Here is a 27447-nt window from a genome sequence, read left to right on the forward strand (position 1 = left end):
GAGGAGGAGGAGTTGCTTTTGCTGTCTTAAGGATGGCAGAGGCTGAAGGAAACCCATGTATAAGCAGATCCTAACAATTCAAACCCATACTGTTCAAGGGTCAGCTATATATGTAACTCCATTTGGTTTTCACCCTGTACTCCCCTCTTCCCTCACCATGATTTGCATTTTCATAATACCCATTTTAGAGATGAAGAAATGGTTTCAGAGAAATGTATAATTTACCTGAAGTCACATACTTAAGTGTTGGATCTAGGTTTTGGACTCAGTCTGATTCCATTATAATTAATTCTTAACCAAAGGATTGAGAAGAGAATATGAAGTAGAAAGGTAAAATCTGATGCAGCTTCTATGGAGAAAGTCAATAATGGTTTGTAGATCTCCATGGTAAAGGTAAAGGAAGAGTGGCTAACTTGGAGAATTTCAAATTTGGTCTCTTTTCCATCCCCCAATAAAAGTGACTTGAAAATCAGGTTAACTGGTACCGATAAAATACAATTACTACTTTTTTATATTTCTATTATTTATAAAATAGAATTATATTTTTTTTTTATAAAATAGAATTGTTACTTATTACCGATAAAATTATAATTATTACTATTTCTGTACAGCATTGAGGCATAACCTGTTATTATCATGTTGTATTAATAAATCTTGTAGACTTTATAAACTTTAGCTGAGCACTATAATCCGTCTGACCACATAAGATTGGATTTTGGTAGAAAACCAGAAAGACACCATTTGTTTATCATACCCCTGGAGCCAGAATCCCAAAGACAGTAGAGAAGTACTGTGTATAGACCAATAGCATTTTTGCAACCTAAAATCTGTTGGTAATTTTTCCTGTGAGATTTCTAGGTAGCTTGTGCTCTGATCTTTGGTTTTATGTTAAAGAAAATGATTATTTATTTACATTTATTGGTCAAGCTTTTTATACTTTAATTGTATTCTGACTCATTGCATGTATATCAACATAAAAGTGAATGAATTATCTTAAATATGGGCACTTGTTTCCATAGCTTGAAAGAGCTTACAGCGAAAGTCTTCTGACTTGATGTTTTTCTCTGCTTTAGCTCCTTATTTTGTTTTTCTTTTCCCTTCACTCATTCAGCACATTGATTGAGCACCTACTTGTAGGCTAAATTCTTAAGTTACAGTGATAAGAAAAAGCTTATACTTGAGTGAGATAGTCTGTAAACAAATAAACATGTCAAGTTGTGAAGTGCTGAGTTAAAAAGAAAGCAGTGTAAGGAACTGAATGTGAGAGTGGTTCTTCTGTACATAGTGTCATCAGAAAAAGTGTCTTGAGGGAGTGTCACCCAAGACAGAGTAACACAGGCAGACGGAACAACAGGGATGGATCCTAGGGTAGGGTCGTAGTGGACATGGTACAAGAACAGGAAGAAGGCCAGAGTGAATGGAGGTGAGTGAGTTCATGGAGGGAGCCAGCCTCACCTTAATTGAACAGCTTGTAGGCCATGCTAAAAACTTCGTATAGTTGTGGTTTATGTGTTCACATACTTAATCTAGATCTGATGAAGTGATTAAAGTGACAGTGTTTACATCATTAGATTTGGCAGGTTTTATATTTATAGCATGGCATTTTACTTTATAGGATGGAACAAAATTCATCTGTATTGGGGCTCTATATTCTGAACTTTTGGCTGTCAGCAGTAAAGGAGAACTTTATCAGTGGAAATGGAGTGAATCTGAGCCTTACAGAAATGCCCAGGTATTTTATTTTATGAAGTCTTGCATTAAATAGCTCTACATATCAGCAAATAAAATAGTAATCATTTTTCTTATGCTTTCAAAGAATCCTTCATTACATCATCCACGAGCAACATTTTTGGGGTTAACCAATGAAAAGATAGTCCTCCTGTCTGCAAATAGCATAAGAGCAACTGTAGCTACAGAAAATAACAAGGTATGCAACGCTTTGCATTGATAAACATTTCATGCTTTCTTTCTTTTTTAAGCTTTTTTTTTTTTGCTCCTTTTCCATCTTTTCATTTTCTCTCTTTCTGTTTTAACATGAATATAAAGTGTCTCAAGCCTTATAATCTATGTATATTTTTGTTGGCTAGTTTATACTAAAACTGTAAAAAATAGCTTTCTGCTTTAAGGAGACGCAAAAATATTCAAGAAAATTGCTAAGAAAAGATGTTGAGAAGCTAGGAAATACAGATTGAGAAAGTATGAATATTGTGCCTCAAATTATCAGTTTGGCTTTAAAATCACTAAAATTTTTTTTGGTCATGGGGGCTGTTATTTTTGTATTTTTGAGACAGGGTCTTGCTTTGTTGCCCAGGCGTTAGGGCAGTGGTGTGATCATAGCTCACTGCAGCCTTGAACTCAGGCCTTCTGAGTAGCTAGTACTGTAGGCACACACCACCATGCCTGGCTGACTTTTAAAACTTTTCCATAGAGGCAGAGTCTCACTGTGTTGCTCAGGCTAGTCTCAAACTCCTGGCCCCAAGTGATCCTCCCTCCTTGGCCTACCAAAGTGCTGGGATTACAGGCTTTTGACACCTGGCCTAAAGTCACTAAATTCTTTAAAAAAATTGTTGGAGCAAATGTTTACTCCTAACCTTAAAGATAGCCTTAGACACTCATTTCAGTAACTGCTGTTTTGTTTCGTGTGAAGAAGGTGTTTTAGTTTCTAGTTTTACTAAGAACCTCTCTGAATTACTTATTTTCACAGCATTTAGCTCAAAACATTTTAGAACTCCGAAGTATGTATGTCTTGCCCTAGTTGTTACCACAATCCTTCTGGAAAGATGGCTTGATTTTATTTAAAGTTGTAATATTTTATTCTTTAGGTTGCTACATGGGTGGATGAAACTTTAAGTTCTGTGGCTTCTAAATTAGAGCACACTGCACAGACATACTCTGAACTTCAAGGAGAGCGGATAGTTTCTTTACATTGCTGTGCCCTTTACACCTGCGCTCAGCTGGAGAACAATTTATATTGGTGGTGAGTCTATAGGGAGGAGGAATTTATCAGTGAATGCTTGTATATGTGTAGAGAGGTGCTTTGACTAGTGGAATACCAACATGAGAAAGTCAATTAAAAGATAATGCCTTATGGAAGGGAAATTTGACTTTCAAACAAAGTAACATTTTGAAAAACTTGAACAGAGTTAAATTTATAAAAGTAATACTTAGTGAATATAATTAATAAATTTTATAAAAGTATAAAGTAGAAACAAAAGTCATTTAGAATCCTACCACCCAATAACTACTATTAACATTTGGGTATTTTATGTCTTTTTTCCTCTACCTAAACATGTACTTTGCTTTTACATATTTGAAAGTATAGGTTATAGAGTGTTTTCTTCATTTCATTGTATTAGTATTCTCTACCTTAATTATAGCTTTACTGTTAGAAGGTGACCTTACATTTTTTCTTTGTTGTGTTTTAAGGAGTTAACAACAACTTTGCATTTTGGAAATAATATACAGGGGAGTTTTGTAATGAAATTAATTATTTGGAAGAAAATATATCAATTAGGGCCAGGCACAGTGGCTTATGTATGTAATCCTAGCACTTTGGAAGGCCAAGGCCAAAGGATCTCTTGAGCCTGGGAGTTTGAGACCAGCCTGGGCAATATAGTGAGACCTAGTCTCTACAAAAAATACAAAAATTAACTGGGTATGGTGTTGGGTACCTGTAGTCCCAGTTACTTGGAAGGCTGAGGCAGGAGAATCCCTTGAGCCCAGGAGGTAGAGCTGAGATCAGCCACCTGCTCTCTAACCTGGGCAGCAGAGCAAGGCCCTGTCTCAAAAAGAAAAAAAAATCAATCGATGAAATTTCCATAAAATTTAATTATAAAGGTTTAATAAAAGCAGATCCAGTTATTAATAATTAAGATAAAGTTGTACGTATTAATACTTTCCTGAGGCAAAAACACTGGAGAAATACCAGAAATGCTTAACTGTTAATATGTTTAATTTCAGATTTGTGTAATGAACTGTTTTACTGCTTGTTTGATGAATTTATGTTTTTTGTTTTCAGGGGTGTAGTACCTTTTAGTCAAAGGAAGAAAATGTTAGAGAAAGCTAGAGCAAAAAACAAAAAGCCTAAATCCAGTGCTGGTATTTCTTCAATGCCAAACATCACTGTTGGTACCCAGGTAAGTGATTAGAATTAAGCCTATCTTGGCTGGGCACGGTGGCTCCCACCTGTAACCGTAGCACTTCAGAAGGTCGAGGTAGGTGGATTGCCTGAGCTCAGGCATTCGAGACCAGCCTGGACAACACATTGAAACTCCATTTCTACTAAAATACAAAAAATAAGCCGGGAGTTAAATGGTCTGCACCTGTAGTCCTAGCTACTTTGGAGGCTGAGGCAGGAGAATCGCTTGAACCTAGGACGGGGAGGTTGCAGTGAGCTGAGATCGCATCACTGTACTCCAGCCTGGGCAACAGGGCAAGACTCTGTCTCCAAAAAGGAAAGAAAGAAAGAGTTAAGCCTGTTTTAAGGGGACCTCATTTCTCTTCAGAATCACTTTCTTCTCTTTTTCTTCTTCTTTCTCTTTCTTTTCTTCTTTCCTTAAAAAAAAAAAAAAAAAAAAAAAGAAAAGAAAAAATAAAAACAGAATCACTTTCTTCCCTTGTAAGCAGTTTTACAGATGAGCATCATTTGAAGACTTGGTTTCCAGTAACATGTATGTATCACATCATTTTTTCTTCATTCGGTAGTTGAGTAATACTGTATAGATTGTGGCCCAGTGTCAGTAGGTTTCCCTCTGGGGCAAGGTTCTTTGGGATTTTTTTTTTTTTTTGAGGTGGGGTCTTGCTCTGTCTCCCAGGCTGGAGTGCAGTGGCGCAGTCTCAGCTCACTGCAACCTCTACTGGGTTCAAGTGATTCTTCTACCTCAGCCCCCCGAGTAGCTGGGATTACAGGTGTGTGCCACCACACCCAGCTAATGTTTCTGTTGTTAGTAGAGCTTACTGTGTTGGCCAGGCTGGTCTTGAACTCCTGACGTGAGGTGACCCACCTGCCTCGGCCTCCTAAAGTGCCGTGATTAGAGGCGTGAGCCACCACTCCCTGCCAGTTCCACGGTTTTAAGAATTACTTGGTACTTTTAAATGCAGAATCTAGAACCTCTTACCTGAAATGTTGAAGTTTGTTTGGTGGTAGAGCCAGGCACTGTTGTGTTTAACAAACATTCCAGGTGATTCTTAAGGACTAAACAGTTTGAAAGATACTGCTCTCTGGGGATATTGTCAGCATGAGGCCGACAGCTTTGTCAAATCCCCATTTCTACCACTTTGTGGTTTTTTACTCTGAGATGATTTTAGGCGTCTATAGGTACTGTTTTCTGGAAGCTGATATTCTTAAAATGTCAGTGGTTCTCTAAGTACTGTTCATATACGACTGCCTTCTCCTCAGCCCTTGCAGGGAATCTGAAAATTTCCTTCCTTTTTCTATTACATACTTGTGTCACACTGAATTAGCTTCCTATATGCTTTTGTCAGAATAAGGTATCAACAGATTGAATGCAGAAGCAGATGTGAGAATACAGCTGTCTTCTATTAAGTCTGACATTAAGAGATTTGCTAAAATGTAAACGATGTTATTTTTCTCATGATTTTTGTTGAAAATCTATTTTTCATAAAATCGTTCATATGAACATGGGGTTTTATTACTGTTAAATATTTAAAACTTTCTCAATTTCAAATAATATGCTTGATTTACTCCGTTTTAATTTACTAATTGTTAAAACTAGGTATGACCCATACAAACGTAAGGTTTTTGGGATATGCAGTAATTCTTTTTTTTGAAGGAAGGTTTGCATTGTTTTAATTATTTTTATGTACAGAAAACTCAGCAGTGAACATTTAACCCAGTTTAGTGGCAAGGTCTTTAGCCTTTGCCTTTTTGAGCTTGCCAATGCGAGCCACAGACTTGGGACCCCAGGACATTGCCTCCCCAGTGACAGCGGATCTCGTCATATCTGTTGTTGTAATTGGTCCTGATAGCTTCCACCAGCTAAGCCAAAGCGCCTTTGTCTTCCTGTGTGAAGGCGACAGTGGTGCAGGTCTTCCTGTGGACTAGACATCCCGGTCTTGCCTTCCCCTTGATGATGCAGTAAGGGACTCCCGTTTTATGACACAGGGCAGGCAAGAAGACAGCCAGCTCAATGGGATCCACGTAGTGTGCAGTCACTACCAGCTGAGCTTTTTGGCGCTCCACCAAGGTGGTGACGGTGTTAACTCCTGCTCAAAGGACAGGTGGTCTCCTAGTGGGGACGTCACCTTTGCCAGCCGCTTTCTTCTCTGCCTGGGCCAACAACCTCTGCTTATTCTCTTGCTTTGTCTCTGGTCTATACTTGTGGGCCAGCTTAAGTAGCTTGAGTAGCTGTTCGGCGGTCCAGGGCCTGGGTGAACTGGTTAATTGCAGGAGGCACTTTGAGCCGCTTATAGAGGATGGCTCTCTGCTGCTGCAACCTGATATAGTGAGGCCATTTCACAAAGTGGGTGAGGTCTCTTTTGGGCTGGATGTCCGGTCCAGTGCCAAAATTCTTAGGCCTTTTCTCAAACAGGGGATTCACCACTTTCTTGGCCTCCTGCTTCTTCCTGACAGCAGGGGCTGGAGCCACCTTCTTCCCCTTGGCCTTCTTTCCTTTCAGCATCTTGGGCGGTGGGAGGAGAAGGGATATGAGTAATTCTTAATATTGTAACAAGGGTCCGAGTGCAGTGCCTAACGCCTGTCATCCCAGCACTTTGGGAGGCCAAGGTGAGTGGATCACTGGAGGTCAGGAGTTCAAGACCAGCTTGGCCAACATGGCGAAACCCACTGTCTCCTAAAAATACAAAAATTAGCCAGATGTGGTGGCACATGCCTTAGTCTCAGCTACTTGGGAGGCTAAGGCAGGAGAATCACTTTAACCTGGGAAGCAGAGGTTGCAGTGGGCCGAGATCGTGACCCTGCACTCCAGCTTGGGTGACAGAGACAGACGTTTGTCTCAAAATAAATAAATAAATAAATAAAAGTGAAAAGAGGCCTTGAGATCAAATAAGTCTGAGAACTGCTTTTATACTTCTAATTCGTTACACTGTGGTTGAGGTTTATCTTCTGGGTAAAACTTAATGCTAATATTCATTTTAGCAAATGCTGTTAACGAATGTTTAAAAACTTAATAATCCTTAAAACTTAGACAAAATGATAGTTTTAAATGAGAGAATGTGGTGTTAATTTCTTCATCTGACATTTTCAATTCAGGTTTTTTTTCTCATTACAAGTTAATAAAATGTACCAGTTTATTATCTTTCTTCATGATGCCTTTTTAGGGGTCTTACTCATGGTTTTCTTTGGCCTGTTGGTTTTCCAATCAGAAGTTTTTAGCGATTACCCACTATTTTGAACATTATTGATCAGCCTTGTGTTAGTTTCTTTGGACAGGGTCTGCTCTCTTTCGCCCCCCCTGCTCCCACCCCTTTCTCCTCCTGCTACTCATGTACTAGCAGGATGTTGCATCCGCTGCCATATCTGCAGGTAGGATGGCATTACTGTAGGCAGGGAGAGCAGGAAAAATACTTTAAAGATGCACTGAAGAAAAGCTTTAAATAAAAGTTGGGCACTAAATTGCCGAAAGGTAGCATATTAAAATACCTTGGTGTAGAACCAAGTTTGTGTTTTAAACCTATAGAATACTGGAGGTTGAGGGCAGTTACAGATGCAGAACAAGGAAAATATTCATGTCTTAACATCGAAAAGAACTGTTGGTGTTCAGCTGCATCTACATTTATAGGTCATCTTAAGAACTATTCATTTTATGCCGCAAAGTTACAGTTAATGATACACAACTATTCTTTGATAGAACTGTACCTCTAAGCCAGTGTTTCCAGTTCCTGCACTTCTCAGATGTACCACCATCATCTTAATGTTTCTTAGATTTAATTATATGAAAATCATGATGTTCATATACATGTCTGGTCATCTGTCACATAGTAAGAGGGTATTGGAGACATCAAAAGCCATCTCCAGAAATTATGTCCTTATATAAGATGGACCTTTTTTGGTAGGTTTGACAGTGCTATTTTGAAGGCCATTGGTTTTCAGAGTATGACCTGTGGTTAGTCCCTGATAGTGAGAGGTGTTTTTTTCCCTCTCCATAGGTTATTTACTCCTGAACCCAGTTAAACTTCTAACTTTAATGTCTATATATTCTTTTTTAATTTAAAAGAAAAATTATCTATGAAACCTTCTGGCCAGTAGGGAACAATAGTCTTCTGGGAGAAAGAAACATCTATAGAGATGAAGTTATATAGAGCCTATCATGAATTAAGGAAAAAAAGCTATTCCAAATTGTGGGAAACAGACAAGAAGTATAGTTGTTTTATTGGCCCCTTTTAGTTTCTTCTCTGCTATTTCTGTCTGCTTTTTTTTTTTTTTAAGATGGAGTCTCACTCTGTCACCAGGTTGGAGTGCAGTGGCATGATCTCGGCTCACTGTAACCTCTGCCTCCTGGGTTGAGGTGATTCTTCTGCCTCAGCCTCAGTTGTTGGGTCTACAGGCACACGCCATCATGCCTGGCTAATTTTTAAATTTGTGGTAGAGATGGGGTTCACCATGTTGGCCAGGGTGGTCTCAATATCTTGACCTTGTGATCTGCCCACCTCAGCCTCCCAAGGTGCCAGGTTTACAGGTGTGAGCCACTGTGCCTGGCCTGTTCTGTTTCTTTAATAGCAGAATGATTGGGATATTTGCTGTATGAAAACTTAAGGTTAATGCTAAATTTTTAGCAAACATGTTGAAATTATTCCTGTTCCCTAATATTAGAAAAACATTTTCTTAAGACCTTTTAAGGTGATGCTTTCTTGGCCTTATTGATTATGTAAATAAGATTATATTGGGAAACCTAGGAAGCCCAGTACTTTTATGTATTGTATTTCATCCATTTGAAATTAATATTATATATTTTTTAAAGTTATGTCATCTTGATGGCAATTTTCTTTTGTTTTCTAGGTATGCTTGAGAAATAATCCTCTTTATCATGCTGGAGCAGTTGCATTTTCAATTAGTGCTGGGATTCCTAAAGTTGGTGTCTTAATGGAGTCAGTTTGGAATATGAATGACAGCTGTAGATTTCAACTTAGATCTCCTGAAAGCTTGAAAAACATGGAAAAAGCTAGCAAAACTACTGAAGCTAAGTAAGTACTGTACCTTAACTAATCTTGCTTTTATTCCAGTTCTTGTTTGCCCTGCATATGAATGGGAATAATCAAAGAAGACTTAGAGGTGTATAGTGAAGTTGTAAACTCCTAACGTGATAGGGTCTTGTTAAGATCCCTAGGAAATTTGAAAGGAATTGCTAAATTTCACTGTTTGTAACATGACTAATATTTTTATATTAATAGTTGATTTTGATGGCCAGGTGACAATGTAGTGTTCTCTTTTGATGTCCTTGTTTAAGATTGTATCCTTTGCAGGTGTTTTTGTGGCAGTAATAATATATTTCAGCCGTACTATTAAGCCAATATTCTCCTCTCTCCTTGTGTAATCATCGTAACTTCTACCTAACATCCTGCTTACATCTTGATTATTGAAAAGAGTTTTACAGGTTAATGTACTGGAGAGGGAAATATCTGTAAAGAATTTGTAAATGTTTTTTGGGTTGAAGGGATATGTGAACAGAAATACCACTGAGTTTTGTATAGCCTCACATTCTGGGGCTGGCTTATTGTTTGGAGGGTGATACAGAGATCCTAACACCTGCGCTTTTAGAAAAATCTACTCATCTTTAAAAATAATGATTTGTACTATAATTTGGTTGTTTGGTACATGAACTTTAAAACTTTAGTAAAATTTTTAAATAACTATTTTTCGTAATCATATGAAAATAGGTGACCAGTATAGATATGTAGAATTGTAGTGATAGCATGTTCCAGAAATAACATTTAAAACGTTGATGTATTTTTTTTTCCCTAAATGTATTCAGGCGTTGAAAAATGATAGGGATTTTACTGTACATAGAGATATTTAAAGTTCTAAAATTCTTTGGTTTACTTTCCACGTATACTCAGATGTTATCATTATAAATTTAGTAAGTTTACTGCTGTTATTCCTCTCAGTGTTAAAAGTGTAAACTTAGATGTAGAAACAGTGATTACTGTTAAGTTAAATGTAATTTTTAACAGACCAAAGCTATTGAACGTCATACCTAATTAAGGTTTTGCTTTCAGTTTTAGTGTTCTTTCTCTGTCTTGTTTTTTTAAAAAAAGATTTATAGATTTTTCTCCTAATTACATTGAATTTTGTACTAAAAAGTAACAAAATGTTTTCCTTGTGAACTTTATGAAGAACATTTGAAATAATTTTGATGTGTACAAATATAAACAAGATTAGAATATGCTATTTAAAACCTGTGATTTATGAACTTTTTAAAGATCTTCCATGAAATCAGCCATTTCTATTAGCAAAAGAGCTAAGTGAAATTCAATGTTAAGAACATAGTCATTTTCATGTCCGTAGTACCGGTGTTTGCTAGTCATTGAAATGCATTCACATTAAGGTATGCTAGTGATTAGTCAGTGTTGGCTCCTCCCCACTGTCGCAGGATTTGTAGAGCAGCCAGGAGTATTCACTGTGTGCTTATACTGAGCACTCTTGTTAAGATGCCAGTGAAAATCATACCGGTTTTCTTTTGGATTATTTCTAAACTCAGGTGTGAACTTTCTGGTGAGAGTAATAAGAAACGAGAGGGTTAAGATGATAGTCTAGATTATAGCAGGTATATAAATAAGAGATTTGTGAGTAATCAGTGACTTTTCTGATTAAAAATTTACATCTGAATAAAAATATTTATTACGTTTTTACTATCTGTAGAATGCTGTTTAGTTGTAGTTAGTTCTTAAACGGTATTAACTCATTAAAGAGGGCTAATTTTTTAATCTCGTCACTGGATAGTTTAAGAATAAATTTTTATAAATCGTTGTGAGTAGTGTTTCTTCTTTGAACTCTAAGAAATTAATGGTCTAATAGGATTTTACTTACTTGCCTTTACCATTTTTTTTCAGTTAAATTGTCATGCCCAAATCTTAGCAGTGTGGAACTTGTTTGCTCGAAAGGCTTTTATAAAGCTGTGTTGATAAATTAAGTGTAAATGTTGTTGTTATTTCTAGATAAAGCTTATCTGAATTAAGTTGTTGACAACCTTTGTGTTTTTCCGTCCCATATTAAACCACTATTTGAAAGCATATATTGTGTGCCTTTTTTCCTTGAGTCTTAACAATGCACAGTGAAAAAAAAATAATATAAATACACAATTTAAAGTTTTTAATATTCATTCTAAGAAAAATCTTGTCTAAAAAAATACTAGTTTCTATTATTTCATTTCGTTAATGATAAGGAGAATCTTATTTCTCGTCTCAGGCCTGAAAGTAAGCAGGAGCCAGTGAAAACAGAAATGGGTCCTCCACCGTCTCCAGCATCCACATGTAGTGATGCATCCTCAATTGCCAGCAGTGCGTCCATGCCATATAGTAAGTTGTATTTGTTGTACACATTGGTCAAAAATAAGGTTTCAGGCAGACAACTGTGTTTAGTTTGTTTCTGATTTAAAACAACTCCTATCATTTTTTATAATTTGTATTTCTACGTTTGTGATTTCTTTCCATAGCTTTCTTTGAATAGAAAGATGGCTTCTACAGTGTTGACTGTTTTTGTCGTTTCTCAGAATTAGAGTTTTATAAAAAAGGAGAAATTCATTATAGTAATGGAAATAATTGCCACTAGCTAATCTGTCTACTCACTTTTGTTGAGACTCTTGTTATTGTAAATTGGTATGTCTTGGTCACAACTTTTGCTGAAAATCTGTGGAATTTATAAACCTAGACTTACTACCACACCATGGATAGAAAGAATTTTTCTCAAAGTTCCTTAAAATAAATCTTATAGTGTAAACTTTAATAGTGTGATAGTTTTAACAACAGTCTGGCCCATCTTCCTTTTTAAACTTCAGTCAGATAACCCTAATTTTGAGAGTACAAAATAGATTTTACCCTGTTGCTTTGCACTTATTTATATTAGTGTTAATACAATTAAACATGAGTGGTTATAGCTATTCTTCACTGTGAATTTATTCGAAGTACAGATTGATCAGAAAACTCCATAAAGCAGTAGCTTAGGAAGTTTTTGAGAAACTTCACTTATGTATCCCTTTAAAGATAATTTTTCTTATAAATTTAGACGAAATCTATAAAGTCTCTTTTACATTCTCTTTTTGGTACTTACCATTTTGTTGTTGTCTAAGAACGACGACGGTCAACCCCTGCACCGAAAGAGGAGGAAAAGGTGAATGAAGAGCAGTGGTCTCTTCGGGAAGTGGTTTTTGTGGAAGATGTCAAGAATGTTCCCGTTGGCAAGGTTTGTTCAAAATAGCTAAGAATTAATTAATAATAGAACTGTATTGTTGTTGGTTATCCAAGGATTTGTGGTTGATATCTGAGTCCCTTCCTTCAGGGCTGTTTTATTTATTTATTTTTATTCTTTTTTTGAGATGGAGTTTTGCTCTTTGTTACCCAGGCTGGAGTGCAATGGCGCGATCTCGGCTCACCGCAGCCTCCGCCTCCTGGGTTCAGGCAATTCTCCTGCCTCAGCCTCCTGAGTAGCTGGGATTACAGGCACGCGCCACCATGCCCAGCTAATTTTTTGTATCTTTAGTAGAGACAGGGTTTCACCATGTTGACCAGGATGGTCTCGATCTCTTGACCTCGTGATCCACCTGCCTCGGCCTCCCAAAGGGCTGTTTTATTTACCATCTTCAGGGGTATCTTTAGTTTCACCCCTGCATCTGATGCAGGTCTGTCTCTGTCCCGTAGAGATTATGCCTCTCCTTGAGCACTTATGATGATGTATTGCTTTTTTAAAAAAAATACTATTTGGGAATAATTTTTAGATTTGTAGAAAAGTTGCACAGAGATACATTACTTTTTGATACAGCCCATTCTTTGGATTTGTTAGACAGTTCTAATCGAGGTCATCTTCCATTACATTTAAAATTCTCCCTTAGTACTGAAAAATCTTACTACAAATCACCTTCCACTTTTTCTCTTCTTGAAGAAAGTTTTGCCTTCTATGAAACCATCAGTTTGAATGCCATTAATTTCACTCTTCTACTGACACATATTTAAAATGTACCTGCAGTTGCAGAATATCTGCAAAGTAAGGGTTTTTGTGATGACTCAGTAGTTTCTGAAATGTGATAGTCTTTCATTTACACTTAAAAGGAAAGAGCAGATATACCAGGTGCTGCATCTTGCAAAGGTCTTTCTCATATACTGTTTCATTTGATTCTCAAAATAGACCTGTAGTTTATGGTTAGGTGTTTTTTTCTAAGAATAAGATACTGCCTTAAAATCAAAAGCATCAAGTAGCAGAAGTGGGACCCAGATTTGTCCTGGTTTTAAATTCTGTGTTTGTCTTTCTGTGCATTACTGACCTTATCCCTGTGTTGACTGTGTAATAGCCACTAGCTGTATATGTGGCTATTTAAATTTGTTAAAATTAAATAACTTTAAAAAGTCAGCTCTTCAGCCACATTACCTTCATTTCAAGTGCGCAGTAGCCATTTATGGCTAATGGCTGCTGTATTGGACACTGCCAATATAACACTTTGCCATTGTCAAGTAAGTTTTGTCAGACAGAAAGCTTCTTTAATATAATTAAGAGAGGAAGGAGATGGGAAGATTTCATGGGCTATATACTTAAATTTTTCAGTTGATTGCTGAAAACATTTGCAGACTGTAATCACTGGCTTTGTGGGTCAGTTTTCTCCAGCATATGAGTCTTGGATATAGACATCAATAGCAAAGCTTTGATGAGTCTGTCTAGGTTAATTTTTGTAACTTGGTGATCATTGAAGAAACATACAAAGAATTGGATTCCTTTAATGTTAAATTAGTTCAGCGAATAGAATTTGTGTGTTGATTTTATGTAAGCTAATGTTAATGTTCATCGAATTTGCCTGTACTTCCAGGTGCTAAAAGTGGATGGTGCCTATGTTGCTGTAAAATTCCCAGGAACATCCAGTAATACAAATTGTCAGAGCAGCTCTGGTCCAGACGCTGACCCTTCCTCTCTCCTGCAGGATTGTAGGTTACTTAGAATTGATGAACTGCAGGTAAGTGTAAAGAAGTCATTCAGCAGATGAATATTGGGACAGACTTCTTGAGTTTATTATGGAGTTTTGAAAAGCAAAATTCCTTTTGTGTCATGCAGGTTGTCAAAACTGGTGGAACACCAAAGGTTCCCGACTGTTTCCAAAGGACTCCTAAAAAGCTTTGTATACCTGAAAAAACAGAAATATTAGCAGTGAATGTAGATTCCAAAGGTAAATTTTATAACTTTTTCAACTGGCATATTGTGTATTTCATTAATACTTGTTCAGGAAATGGGAATATGAGAAAATAATTCAAGACATTGGCATTTTTTGGTTCCCTATCTGTAACATTATGGAATGGCACGTATCTGTTTGACTTGACGTAATGTGTGACCAGAGAAGTTAACTTTTAAAATATGGTAGATGTTTATTAGAGATAAGATATATAACATTTTTGCTTCTCATTTATGTGCTTCTGAAGGTGTTCATGCTGTTCTGAAGACTGGAAATTGGGTCCGGTACTGTATCTTTGATCTTGCTACAGGAAAAGCAGAACAGGAAAATAATTTTCCTACAAGCAGCATTGCTTTCCTTGGTCAGAATGAGAGGAATGTAGCCATTTTCACTGCTGGACAGGTAGAGGCTCGTTTTTGCTTTTGAAAAGTGATGACAACACTGACATTTTTGTGAAGTTAGGGGGTCTGGCTGTGGTTAACTTGATAGTAAATTATTCAGAAGTTTAGAATTTTCAGCACATTTTAATACAAGGTCTCCTATTTGATTATTATTACTAAAATCTAATTTGGAAACAAATGCCTGTCTTAAAAATGGGATACATTTTTTTTGATTAGGAGTCAAACTTTACCATTTTTCCATTATTACAGGAATCTCCCATTATTCTTCGAGATGGAAATGGTACTCTCTACCCAATGGCCAAAGATTGCATGGGAGGAATAAGGGATCCTGATTGGCTCGATCTTCCACCTATTAGTAGTCTTGGAATGGGTGTGCATTCTTTAATAAATCTTCCTGCCAATTCAACAATCAAAAAGAAAGCTGCTATCATCATCATGGCTGTAGAGGTAATTTGAGTTTTGAAACTACTGGGCATTTTACTTCAGAAAACACCACTAAATAATCTTGAATAGATCATTCATTGCCCCTTTCTTCCCTAAAAGAGCTTAGAACAACATAGACAAGTAAATCAGTGATTATGGTGTAATTGAAGTGTCTGAGCAAGGGGTGCACATGTTGTAGGAGCACAAAGGGGAGAGATACAAATCATACTGTGACTGTACAGAAGACTTCCTTAAAGAAGTGATATCTGGACGGATCAAATGGGGGTCCCCTAGACACAGGGATGGAGTTGGGAGGTGTCATCCCAGGGACCAAAAGCAACCTTTGTGAATCTTATTAATAAGTTGGGAGAAAGTGTACTTACTTTTGACATGACCAGAATTCTGGTAGGTGTCCTATGGGTCAGTGAGTAGCAACTGAAAAGGCTGGAGACAAGGCACTAAGGTGTTTGCGTGCTCACCTAATGTTACCTGAACTTTAGCCTGGAAGCTAGGAGGAGGAGGATTATAAGCCAGTGAATGACATGGTTCTGATTTTTTGGAAAAGATTAGCAGTGGCTGATGGGTGTTTAGAGAGCTGTTGATAGAGATCAGAAGTTTGGAGATCAGATAAAAAGGTTAATGTAGGCTGGACGTTGTGGCTCACACCTGTAATCCTAGCACTTTGGGAGGCGGAGGAGGGCAGATCACCTGAGGTCAGGAGTTTGAGACCAGCCTGGCCAACATGGTGAAGCCCCGTCTCCTCTAAAAATACAAAAATTAGCCAGGCATGGTGGCACATGCCTGTAATCCCAGCTACTCAGGAGGCTGAGGCAGGAGAATCACTTGAACCTGGGAGGCAGAGGTTGCAGTGAGCTGAGATTGCACCACTGCACTCCAGCCTGGGCACACAGGGCAAACAGAGCATGACTCTGTCTCAGATAAATAAGTTAATAAATAATTAAGGCAATAATCCGGTTGAGAAACAAAGTAAACGTCAACTTTTGGAAATGTGGAAGGAGGGGATGGATTTAAAAAATCTTAAGGACATAGAAGCTATAAAGCTTGGTAACTAGATTTTAGCAGCAAATGAGTAAAGCTTCTGATTTGGGCATGGTTGATGGTAGAGAGGAAATATAGGAGCGGGGAACAAATGGGATAAGGGAAAAGAATGAATTTAGTATTTCTTTTTTTTTTTGAGACAGAGTCTTGCTCTGTTGCCAGGCGCCAGGCTGAAGTACAGTGGCGCGATCTCTGCTCACTGCATCCTCCACTTCTCGGTTCAAGCAGTTCTCCTGCCTCAGCCTCCCGAGTAGCTGGGACTACAGACACACACCACCACGCCCAGCTAATTTTTATATTTTAGTAGAGATGGGGTTTCACTGTGTTGGCCAGATGGTCTGTATCTCTTGACCTCGTGATCTGCCTGCCTTGGCCTCCCGAAGTGCTGGGATTACAGGCGTGAGCCACTGCACCTGGCGGGTGAATTTAGTTTTAAACATGTTGTGGTTTGTTGTAGTTGAGTATTTGTTGGATATGGAGACAGTGCATTAGAAGCTGTTGAAACAGTTTAAGTCAAGATTGACCTGATGTCACCTAACATTTTAAAAGGATCACTTAGGATGTGCTGAGAGTATTAGGGTGAATGTGAGTAAGTAGGAGTGCCAGTTAAGAGGCTGCTATTATAATCCAGGTGGGGGATGATAGTGACTTAGCCCAGAGGGTGGAGATATGGGTGAACTGTGACTAGATTCTAGATACGTAGGCATGTGTTGCGTAATGACAGGGATACATTCTGAGAAATACATTGTTAGGTGATGTCATTGTTGTACAAACATCATAGAGTGTACTTACATGAACCTAGATAGTAAAGCCTATTGCTCCTAGGGCACAAACCTATATAATATATTTCTGTACTGGGTACTGTAGGCATGTGTAACATAGTGATAGTTATCTGTGTACATAAACATATATCTAAACTTAGAAAAGGTATAGTAAAAATACAGTTTAAAGGATAAAAAGGTGCACCTGTATAGGGCATTTAGCACAAATGAAACTTTGAAGATTGGAAGTTGCTCTTGGCAAGTCAGTTAGTTAGTGGTAAGTGAATGTGAGGGCTTATGCTATTACTGTACACTTCAGCTACGCTAAAATTATTTTTTAACCCTTTGACTTGTTAATAATAATTCGCTTAAAACACACTGTACACAGTTGGGCACAGTGGATCATACCTGTAATCTCAGCACTGTGGTCAAGCAAAAGTGGGCTGATCATTTGAGGCCAGGAGTTCAAGGCCATCCTGGGCAACGCAGCGAAATCTGTCTCTACAAAAAATACAAAAATTAGCTGATGTGGTGCACCTGTAATCCCAGCTACTCAAGAGGCTCAGGCACGAGAATTGCTTGAACCTGAGAGGTGGAGGTGGAGGTGGAGGTGGAGGTGGAGGTGGAGGTTGCAATGAGCTGAGATCGTGCCTCTGCACTCTAGCCGGGTGACACAGTGAGACCCTGTCTTAAAAAAAACAAAAAACAGACACATCGTGCAGCCGTATAAAAAATACTTTCTTTATATCCTGAAGATACTTTTTTGGGGGGCAGATGTTTATTTTCTTTTTGAAATAAAAAGCTTTTAGGCTTGGGGGTACATGTGAATTTTGTATAGATTATTTCATCACCGAGGTATTAAGCACTTTATTCTTAAAATTTATCTTTTTAAAAAATGTATAATTTACCATGCCTTCTGTAATATCTACTGAAGGACCTGCCTTAGGCTGTTTTAGTTAACTTAGAAAAATAGAAGAAATACATTTTAAAATAACCAAAGAAAGTACAGTAAATACTTTAGAAACCAGTAACCTAGTTTTTAAAATCATTATCAAATTTTTATATGACTGGCAGTATGGTAGGTTTTTTTATGCCAGCACTGCCACAGACAGGTGGATGATGTGTTGCAGTACGACTTAGCTACAGTGGCACTAGGCAGTAGGGACTTTTCGGCTCCATTATAATCTTAGACCACAGTTGTATATCTGGTCTGTCACTGACTATAATGTTTTTTTATGCAGCACATGACTGTACTAGGTTTTTAAGGTAAAACTAATGGATTTTTAGTGGCTAAATGTAGGATATCAAATAGATGAAGCAAGAGGGTGAAAGGTTTTGGAAAAATGAAGTTGTTTATTGAGTTGAAGACTGTAGAGGTGAAGATTCAGTGAGAGTTTGGTTTTAGACACGTGAAGTTTAAGATGTCTCTTCTGATAGAAGAAGTGAGTATGAAGAAATTCTGATAGAAGAAGTGAAGGTGAAGGTTATGAGTTTGGTTTTAGACAGGTGAAGATATATGACAGACAAATTCCTGAACCAAGAGGAGGTGGTCAGTAGAAAGCTAGATGTATAAATCTGACCAAGAGAGAAACGATCAAGCTGGAGGAATTTACTTCAGAGTTGTTTTTTAGAGGAATTATATTGAACGAGATTATGGGGGTTGTGAGGAGGAAAGGTCCAAGGATGGAGCCATGAGAACAGTCCCAGCATTTAAATTTCAGGGTGATAAAGAGTAACCAGCATAGGAGATTGAGAAGGAACATCTATAGGGTTGGAGAAAAGCTAGAATGAGTTGCGTCCTGGAAGCCAAATAAAGAGCATGTGTCAAGCAGGATGCAGGGATCAACTGTGTCCAATGATGCAGTAGGTCAGTGAAGTGAATACTGAATATTGACTGTTGGATTTGGCTCCATCTAGGTTGTTGTTGATGAAAGCATCATTAGAGTGAGCTTAGGAGAAAATGAGAGGTGAGAAACTGAAGATAAATACAACTTTTTGGAGCCGTTTTTCCGTAAAGGATGGAAATGCAACTTAAGATGGGAGCGTATTCCCCCTCCGTTAGGTTGGAGGTGAGAAGTACTTTTTAGAACTGCATCTAAAATAGACGGAATCCAGGTGCTTATGAGCACTATCTGTAAGCTTTTATTTAGAGACTGCTACACTAGTGGTTTCGAACTGTAAGGAGGTACGGAGGTAGTGGTGGTCTGACCTTGATGCCGAGAAATAGCGTTCATATCATTTTAGAATTCTTGATTGGTTACCAGGATTGAAAAATCATAGGATTTATATATAAAATCCATATTTTCAGTTGCTCTCAAAACATTAGATCTGGTGTAATTGGGCCTGGTCTTTCTAATTCATTGCTCTCCTCACTGCTTAAGAGTTTGTTGCTCTAAGTCCTAGTGATGTCATTTAATATACAGCTTCTGTTATCTTTTTTACACACAGCCTCCCTCCCTCATTTATATTATTTCAAGTGTTGGCATTTGATTCTGTGATCTCTTTGTCAGCATCTGACAGGTAGAGTCATCGTCCCGCAGGTAGGGATAAGGTGTGACATCATTAGTCTTTGCACCTCAGTGACTAGGGCCTACCACACAGTAGACCCACAAGGAATTTTTTAGTGAACGCTTGACAGTGTGGCAATTCCTTAAGGATCTAGAACTAGAAATACCATTTGACCCAGCAAACCCATAACTGTTATATACCCAAAGGATTATAAAACATTCTATTATAAGGACAATGGGCACGTATTTATTGTGGCATTCTTCACAATAGCAAAGACTTGGAACCAACCCAAGTGTCCATCAGTGATAGACTGGATAAAGAAGATGTGACACATATACACCATGGAATATTATGCAGCCATAAAAAAGGATGAGCTCATGTTCTTTGCAGGGACATGGATGAAGCTGGAAACCATCATTCTCAGCAAACTGATGCAAGAGCAGAAAACCAAACACCGCATGTTCTCACTCATAAGTGGGTGTTGAACAATGAGAACACATGGACACAGGGAGGGGAACATCACACACCAGGGCCTGTCGGGGGGTTGGGAGGGCTAAGGGAGGCATAAAAGGGGGTTGGGCAATTGGGGAGGGACAGCATTAGGAGAAATACTTAATGTAGGTGACCTAGGGGGATGGATGCAGCAAACCATTATGGCACATATATACCTATGTGATAAACCTGCATGATCTGCACATGTACCCCAGAACTTAAAGTATAATTAAAAACAAAAAAAGAGTGAGTGACAGATACACAGTGATGTAGAGTGAACTTTTCTGCTTGTAACACAACTAAATACTACTGATAACCTCAGTGTGAGAGCGCATCTACTATAGTCTGACAGGTTGGAGATGAGAGTTTCACGTAGAGTAGCTGCTTCTAACTAAATAACTGGCTGTTGCTTGAAACTCTAGTGTACATTACAGCAGTGTACACCAACATATCTTGATTTTTCTTGCCCTTTGGAAGTACTCTGCTCTTTGTTCTTCAGGGAGACTTTGACATTTTCTCTCAATGTATTATGTATAAATTTCCCTATGTTTTGGCAAGTTTAGAATTAAGCTCCTCGTGCTATTGATGAGGTTGCTTCAGAGCCATCGCTAGTTCCACAATCAAAGTGGCCTATTTCACATGTGGTTGGTACTGAAAATAGTTGTTTAGGTGTGTTTTCTTGTGTGGACATCTCCTCCACTCACTCTCAAGTTGGGGAGAGGGAAGAGTTTATTTTGACAGTTTTCCAGAAGGTGGCAGGTTGTTCAAATGCAGTTTTTTTTTTCCTTTATATTCCCACATGCTCTTTTCCTACCTACTTTTTTCTAGTTACAGTTAAAATGAACAACTTGGTTTTATAAAACTAAAGCTTTATATTGAGTTCATTAAATAATCCATAACTATAGTTTTTCCATTCTGAAAGAATGAACTTCTTGGTATGTACATGCTCTTTGTCAGATAGTTAATGATCTATTCTGTAAATACTGATCAATACCACCGTGTCTTTGGTAATGAAATTACACCTGTCATGATTCCTGCAGACTTGAAGGTTTTGGTTTTAATATAACATTTAAAAGCATAAGAGGTGTGTGAGTGGCTCACGCCTGTAATCCCAGCACTTTGGGATGCTGAGGTGAGGGCATCACTTGAGCCCAGGAGTTTGAGACCAGCCTGGGCATGGCAAGACTGACTCTCTACAAAAAGTCCGTTCGCTGTGGTGGTACATGCCAGTGGTCTCAGCTACATGGGAGGCTGAGGTGGGAGGATTACTTGAACCCAGGAGGTCAGTGCTGTAGTGAGCTATGTTCACATCACTGCACTGTAACCTGGACAACAGAGTGAGACTGTCTCACACACACACAAAAGCCTAAGAAGGTGAGAGTAAGCCTGAAGTAAAATTTATATCCTTTGCTTAATTGGCTATCATTATTAACAGGGTTCTAATTAGACAGTTATATAACATCAAAAAAAACCACAACAAAACCAGGGATTGACAAACTCTGGCTCAAAGGCCAAATCCAACCACTCATAATCATTTATGCATTGTATGTGGCTGCTTTCCTGTTTCAATGGCAGAGTTGAGTTAGTTGAGAAAGCTAGAAATACTGTCCTTAACAGAAAGTTTACTCTCTGATCTCTATTCCTGTTGATTGTGTGCTCTGCATAAGCATACCCTTAAGTTGTTTCTTTTGATAGGCCACCTGAAATTATCTCCACTTACTTGCAAATCTGATTATATATTATTGTGTTGGCTGTGAGAAATTTTTAATATATGTAATGTGCTACTCAAATTCATTGAGGTTTTTTCCCCCTAATTTGTCTGAGCACAGAAACAAACTTTAATGCAACACATTCTGCGCTGTGACTATGAGGCCTGTCGACAATATCTAATGAATCTTGAGCAAGCGGTTGTTTTAGAGCAGAATCTACAGATGCTACAGACGTTCATCAGCCACAGATGTGATGGAAATCGAAATATTTTGCATGCTTGTGTATCAGTTTGCTTTCCAACCAGCAATAAAGAAACTAAAGAAGAAGAGGGTGAGATTAAGAACTGTAGCAAGGTCTTTGAAAGGAGTTTTTAGACAATTTTGAAAGTGTAATTGTTAAAGAAAAGCAAATCACTATAAAGAATTTGTGTGTACTTTAACTTTCCCAGACAGTAAAGATGAATATGTAACAAGTAAAATTGTTCACCAGTGTGTTTTTATTGTCTTTAATACTATTCTCTATAATATATATGAATTGGATTTGTAATGCTAAATGAACTTCACTTATTTTGTCATTGCAGATGACTTTTACTACATGAGAATTATTTAGCATGTTAAGCCAAGTTACACTGAGGCAACTTTTATCTAAGTTTTCAGAATGTAGACGAGAAAAATCTCTCTAGTGAGGTGTTACATGTTTTTGGAAAGTAAACAAGCTTTTTTTGCCATAAAGTTTTTAATTGGCTAAATGAAGGGAGAAATTGAAAACAGTGTAAATGTGTAATTGATAATGTTTTTCTTATTTTGAATTTGCTGATTATATTCTGGTAGCTACATTTTTGGATAGTGCTTTCCAGGTTTCTGACCTTTATGTCATTATCATTGAATCAGTAAGGATTATACGTAGTATATAAACTAAGACTGAAATACTGGTAAGTAGGTCTTTTTCTATTTTAATAGTTAAAGCTAAATTTCAGTCTTTTTATTAATGACCTTTGGAGACCAAAAAGTAAGGCAGAATAAGGAAATAAATCCCATATGAAAAGATCATATAGTTTAATCTGAAAGTGTTGCTCTAAGGAGGAAAAATTGAACAATCGGTTATCTAGTATGTGAATTAGAGTACTAAATATATAGAGATTAATGTTTAGTGGACTGTAAATACTCAGCGTATTAGTTTTGAAACTTAGATCTTAATTTTTTCTCTTATTTTTCAGAAGCGGAGCGTTCTGAACGAAATACATTTGCAGAAAGGCTTTCTGCTGTTGAGGCCATTGCAAATGCAATATCAGTCGTTTCAAGTAATGGCCCAGGTAATCGGGCTGGATCATCAAGTAGCCGAAGGTAATGTGATTTTTACCAGGAAACTTTAATTGGAGGAAAAAACCAAGTACAGAAAGCAGTGTATCTCTTGGCTGTCATATACATGAATTGGTGGGTCCTTTTCATTTCATTTTTGTTCCTCCCAGCAACACCCTGGGAAAAACAGTCTGATAATAAACTAGAGGTTAAGTGTAGAGCTGAGACACTTAAAGAATTTGAGATAATTTAGACAAGTAATTTAAGTTTGTTTCTTTCAGTTTGTTCGAAATTCATTATTCTTGCTTCCTAGGAAGTTATTTCCTTTAGTTGGAGAACAAGTAGTATAATAATTGAAGGAACCTTAATCTTTTATTTCAGACTGCTTATTTAGGTCAGTTTCTCAGACAACTTAATCATCTGGGAAAAAATGAAAGGCTGATGTGTATTATGGATGTTTGGTGTTTACATTTTCAGGCTGAGTTTTGGGATGGATGAACTTTTATCACATTAAAAATTGCTAGCTATTTGACTAGATAATGAATATGAAGAATTCAGGATATAGTTTTCTTTCTGTAGGAAAAAGCACATTTATTGTCTGACAAGATCATTAATGGAAGCACTGCTCAGTATGTGCTAATGTGGTAGGTTGTAAAGTCTACTTAAAATGAAGATTCTCCTTGCCTATTTTCTGTTCCATAGTTATTCCTTTAAAAATGTGTTTTCTTAAATTGGCAACAGGAAGGCTACCAAGTTGATTGATCCAAGTTGATACTTTCCCAGGTTCAAAAACATCCTAAAGTGAGATTTATCAAACAGTATTCATGGGTGACCAAATTAGAATTTAAAACAGTGCAAAAACGTTATGTAGACTAAACAAAATGGAAATTACCACCAGTTTATTTATTCAGGACTATAGGCAGACAAACTGTTTGCTCTAAAGTGGAAAACAACTTAAATTCTTCATGAAGAAATTAGTGTCTGAATTATTTCAGGTATTTCATTTCCTCAGGGAAATTACAGGTGCAAATCAAGTTGGACTCTGATATGGTTGGTCCAATGCCAGTGCTGCCATCTTTTTTTCATGTCAGGATTATTTTGAAGGCAAAGACTAAAAGGAGCTTCAAGAGTGGGTGATGTGTTGCTCACAGAAATAATTTGCAGAGTAAGCTCCTTTGAGGAATTTGCCGAAGATTTCACTGCAGTGCTCTTAACCAGTTCAAACTCAGGGCTTCCGGTTGGACAGAGGAAAGCACAGGAGTCTTATTATCCACGCCGGGCAGTAGGAAGTCCACAGACTGCTTCATTGAAGTGAAACCTTCCTCTAGCCTCCAATGGATTTTCTAGGCGATGCCCCTTGATGAGTATGCAGGCTGGGATTCATGAGCTGTAAGCTCAAAACTGATGCAATTTCAATATTGAATGGAATACTGTTAAATGCCTTCAGATGATGATTTGACTCAGAAGTTTTATTATGTGACTCAATAGTTCCTGAGTACAAAGGGCAGATTTAGTGGAAAGCTTGATTGATGCATCTGATTACAGGTGTATGTACTCTAGAGATTGTTAATCTGGAAGACACATGACCTTCGCTTTTTTGTCACAGTGTTATGTTTGAACATGACTGGATTCTAAGGCTTCTGTAGCATGGATATAACGTGCTTACAAAGAGGAAATTACATCATCCTTGAATTCTTCCATATTGTCAGAAAATACGATGACTCCAGGCAAGCCTATACGAAGAAATGTCAAAACTCTGAATCTTAGCAGCCAAGGTGGTATCTCCTCAGTATTGTCCTCAGCCACTGAGGATACAGGTGAATCTTCATGAATTGTGTACAACATCTTGAAGAATAATTTTCTTTTTTTGTTTTTTGTTTTTTGTTTTTAAAGAATCTATATGAGGAGCTGGGCATTGTACTTAAAAATGTTCCCAAGACCTAATGAAGAAAAGAGGTTAAGGACAATTTTAAAAATGTCAAGGAATGGCCCCTTCATTTAATATTGAATTGACTACATCACAACAACAAAGTTGGGAGTTTGCAAGTTCAAGATGAGACTATGGTCTCAATTTATCTTCATTTATTCTTAATCTGCTTTAAGCTAGAAGTTGGAGAATAGCCCACATGTTTTTTGTTTGGCCTGCGCAATGTTAAAATTTTTTTTCTTTTAATTTCGATAAGCATGTGTGCCTCCAGCTTGTCACTACCCCCGTTTCTTACACCTGACTGCCCTTAATTATTTTACCTTTCTGACCCATTAGCCATTGAATTTGTGACTCCGGTGTAAGCATTCTTGATAAGGCCAAAACATGCATTTATTTTCAGGTTATTTGCAGTGTCTCCCAATTGTTGCTGATTTTTTTTTTTTTTTTTTTTGGTACTTTGAGTGAGACACATTAGGACACCAGGTGTCTGTTGAGCTTAATTAAAATTGTATAGGAGCATCACAGTGTGAGCAGTCACCATGGTGTGTACTGTTACTGGTAAGGAGTCTTCCATTTCCTCTGGGTGATATCTTTGGACAGGGAAGTGACCTGGACTGAAACAATCACTGTGCCATGCTCCCTCCACATATAAAAACTCTTAAACTCAAGTTTCTAAATTGGAAAAAAGAAGACAGTGATACTATAAAAGAATTAACTATAGTTATTTTTTAATAGTGAATACTATAATGGCAAACATATTATTTGAGACAGTAGCATTTACATTGCAGAATCTTCTAGAGTGTTTTTATTATAAAAAATACATCAATAATAAGCCTTATAAAATAGATCAGTTCCTGAACATAGTCTCTAAAAGTAATTTTTGTGAACGCCTTTTTTACAAAAAGTTCCTTATAAAATTAAAAATGTATCGATATGGAAAAACACATTTATCCTCAATTAAATAATAAATGCAATTAGAGATTTAAACATTAATAAAACCTTTGAAATCATTCATAGATGTATTACGCTTATCTAGTAAGGTGTTAGGTCTTTCACATCAGAATGTCATATCTTTGAGATTCATTCTACATGGGAGAATGAAGTCCCCTATGTGTTGTCTGGCCCTCAAAATGAAGTTTTTATCCATTTACAAGCGCTAAAATTGTGGCTGAATGAAGGGATTTGCCTTTTGTGCTCTCTCTTAAATCATTGTTAGTTCTAAATGTATTAATTTTGTAGCTGTTGTAAGGTTTCATTCAAAGGTAAAGTATAGATTTTCATACAGGTAGTTACCAGTTCCCTGAACAAGTTCTGTGTTTGTGATTATTTATTTTTCTTTTAAGTGATGTGTACACCTATACAGTATTTTTTTTTATAGCAGGAGGAAAAAAAAAATCATGCCCACACATTAATCTAACAACACATTTTATAAACTCTAGTTTCATTCATTAATTTCTTGGGGATGCAAGTTGTACTGTTAAAAACTTCTTTTTTTTTGTATAAAAATTTAAATTGGTCTTTGTTTTAAAACTACTCATTGTATGGATATTAGTTCAGTTGCTTTTGAGATTATAAAAGGGAATTCGTGTTGAACAATACTGGTTTTGTGCTAACCAGTATGATTGCTGATGTCTACTATTAAACTTAATTCTTAACCTATTACAAACGGGGGATAGAAATTCTTTTTTGTTTTAATGTTTAGCTGTTCTTTTATCTGAACTGTCTGAAAGATTATTTCTAATCTTACTTCACCGCAGCTTTCGTTCCCTTTGCTTAAGTTTGTGTGGGAGCTTAATATAGTGATTTTAGTGCTGAACGGTGTACTAGGAGCCCCCAGTTTTATTTCTATCCCTCACTGACTTATTCTGTGATTCCAGAATTGGCATTTGTACTTCACATCCCTTGCCTGGAGTGCTTGCTTGTAGGACATACTTTCATCTTCTCAGATGAGAAGTTACACCATTTCATTGTGTATAGATGTGGTAGTGAGTTCTGATTTTGTTCATGTTCTTTTAGTTTGAGATTACGGGAAATGATGAGACGTTCGTTGAGAGCAGCTGGTTTGGGTAGACATGAAGCTGGAGCTTCATCCAGTGACCACCAGGATCCAGTTTCACCCCCCATAGCTCCCCCTAGTTGGGTTCCTGACCCTCCTGCGATGGATCCTGGTAAGATCTATTATTTGATTTCATTTAGTGTTTAACAGAAAGAGCAGGTCATGAAAGGAAGTAATTTTTAACATTTTAAAGGGATATTTAGAAATTTGAAATATTTGAAAGTATAGTACAATGAATGTTATAACTAGTTATAAAATTAGATTTAAGGTATTTGTATTTTAAAAATTAAAATTCCAGAACTCTTGTCAGGTATTCCACTTTTAGTGAAATATTTATTTCTATACCAGTAAGAAGCTCAGTTATTCATTTATTAGTAATATATCAAGATAAGTCAATAGATTTGCCTAGTGTGTTCCTTCTCCTATGGTTTGGGAAAGAAGTTTCCACTTAAACTCTATCCAGTTTG

The 27447-nt window shown here is 37.2% G+C and overlaps 1 protein-coding gene across 8 annotated transcripts in view; it reads left to right on the forward strand.

The window, feature by feature from the left end:
• Positions 1–27447, forward strand: part of UBR5 (ubiquitin protein ligase E3 component n-recognin 5) — a 160562-nt gene that overhangs the window by 83346 nt on the left and 49769 nt on the right. For all 8 annotated transcript variants that reach the window (XM_054246352.2, XM_054246353.2, XM_054246354.2 and 5 more), the window contains exons 10-23: positions 1616–1732; positions 1817–1927; positions 2823–2977; positions 4019–4136; positions 8978–9162; positions 11384–11493; positions 12264–12376; positions 13989–14132; positions 14231–14342; positions 14593–14747; positions 14996–15193; positions 21819–22029; positions 22916–23042; positions 26941–27092. In XM_054246352.2, coding sequence (XP_054102327.1) covers positions 1616–1732; positions 1817–1927; positions 2823–2977; positions 4019–4136; positions 8978–9162; positions 11384–11493; positions 12264–12376; positions 13989–14132; positions 14231–14342; positions 14593–14747; positions 14996–15193; positions 21819–22029; positions 22916–23042; positions 26941–27092 — 2008 coding nt within the window. The remainder of the gene's footprint in view (positions 1–1615; positions 1733–1816; positions 1928–2822; positions 2978–4018; positions 4137–8977; positions 9163–11383; positions 11494–12263; positions 12377–13988; positions 14133–14230; positions 14343–14592; positions 14748–14995; positions 15194–21818; positions 22030–22915; positions 23043–26940; positions 27093–27447) is intronic.

The sequence above is a fragment of the Callithrix jacchus genome, chromosome 16, assembly GCF_049354715.1.
Source record: "Callithrix jacchus isolate 240 chromosome 16, calJac240_pri, whole genome shotgun sequence".
NCBI classification, from domain to species: domain Eukaryota; kingdom Metazoa; phylum Chordata; class Mammalia; order Primates; family Cebidae; genus Callithrix; species Callithrix jacchus.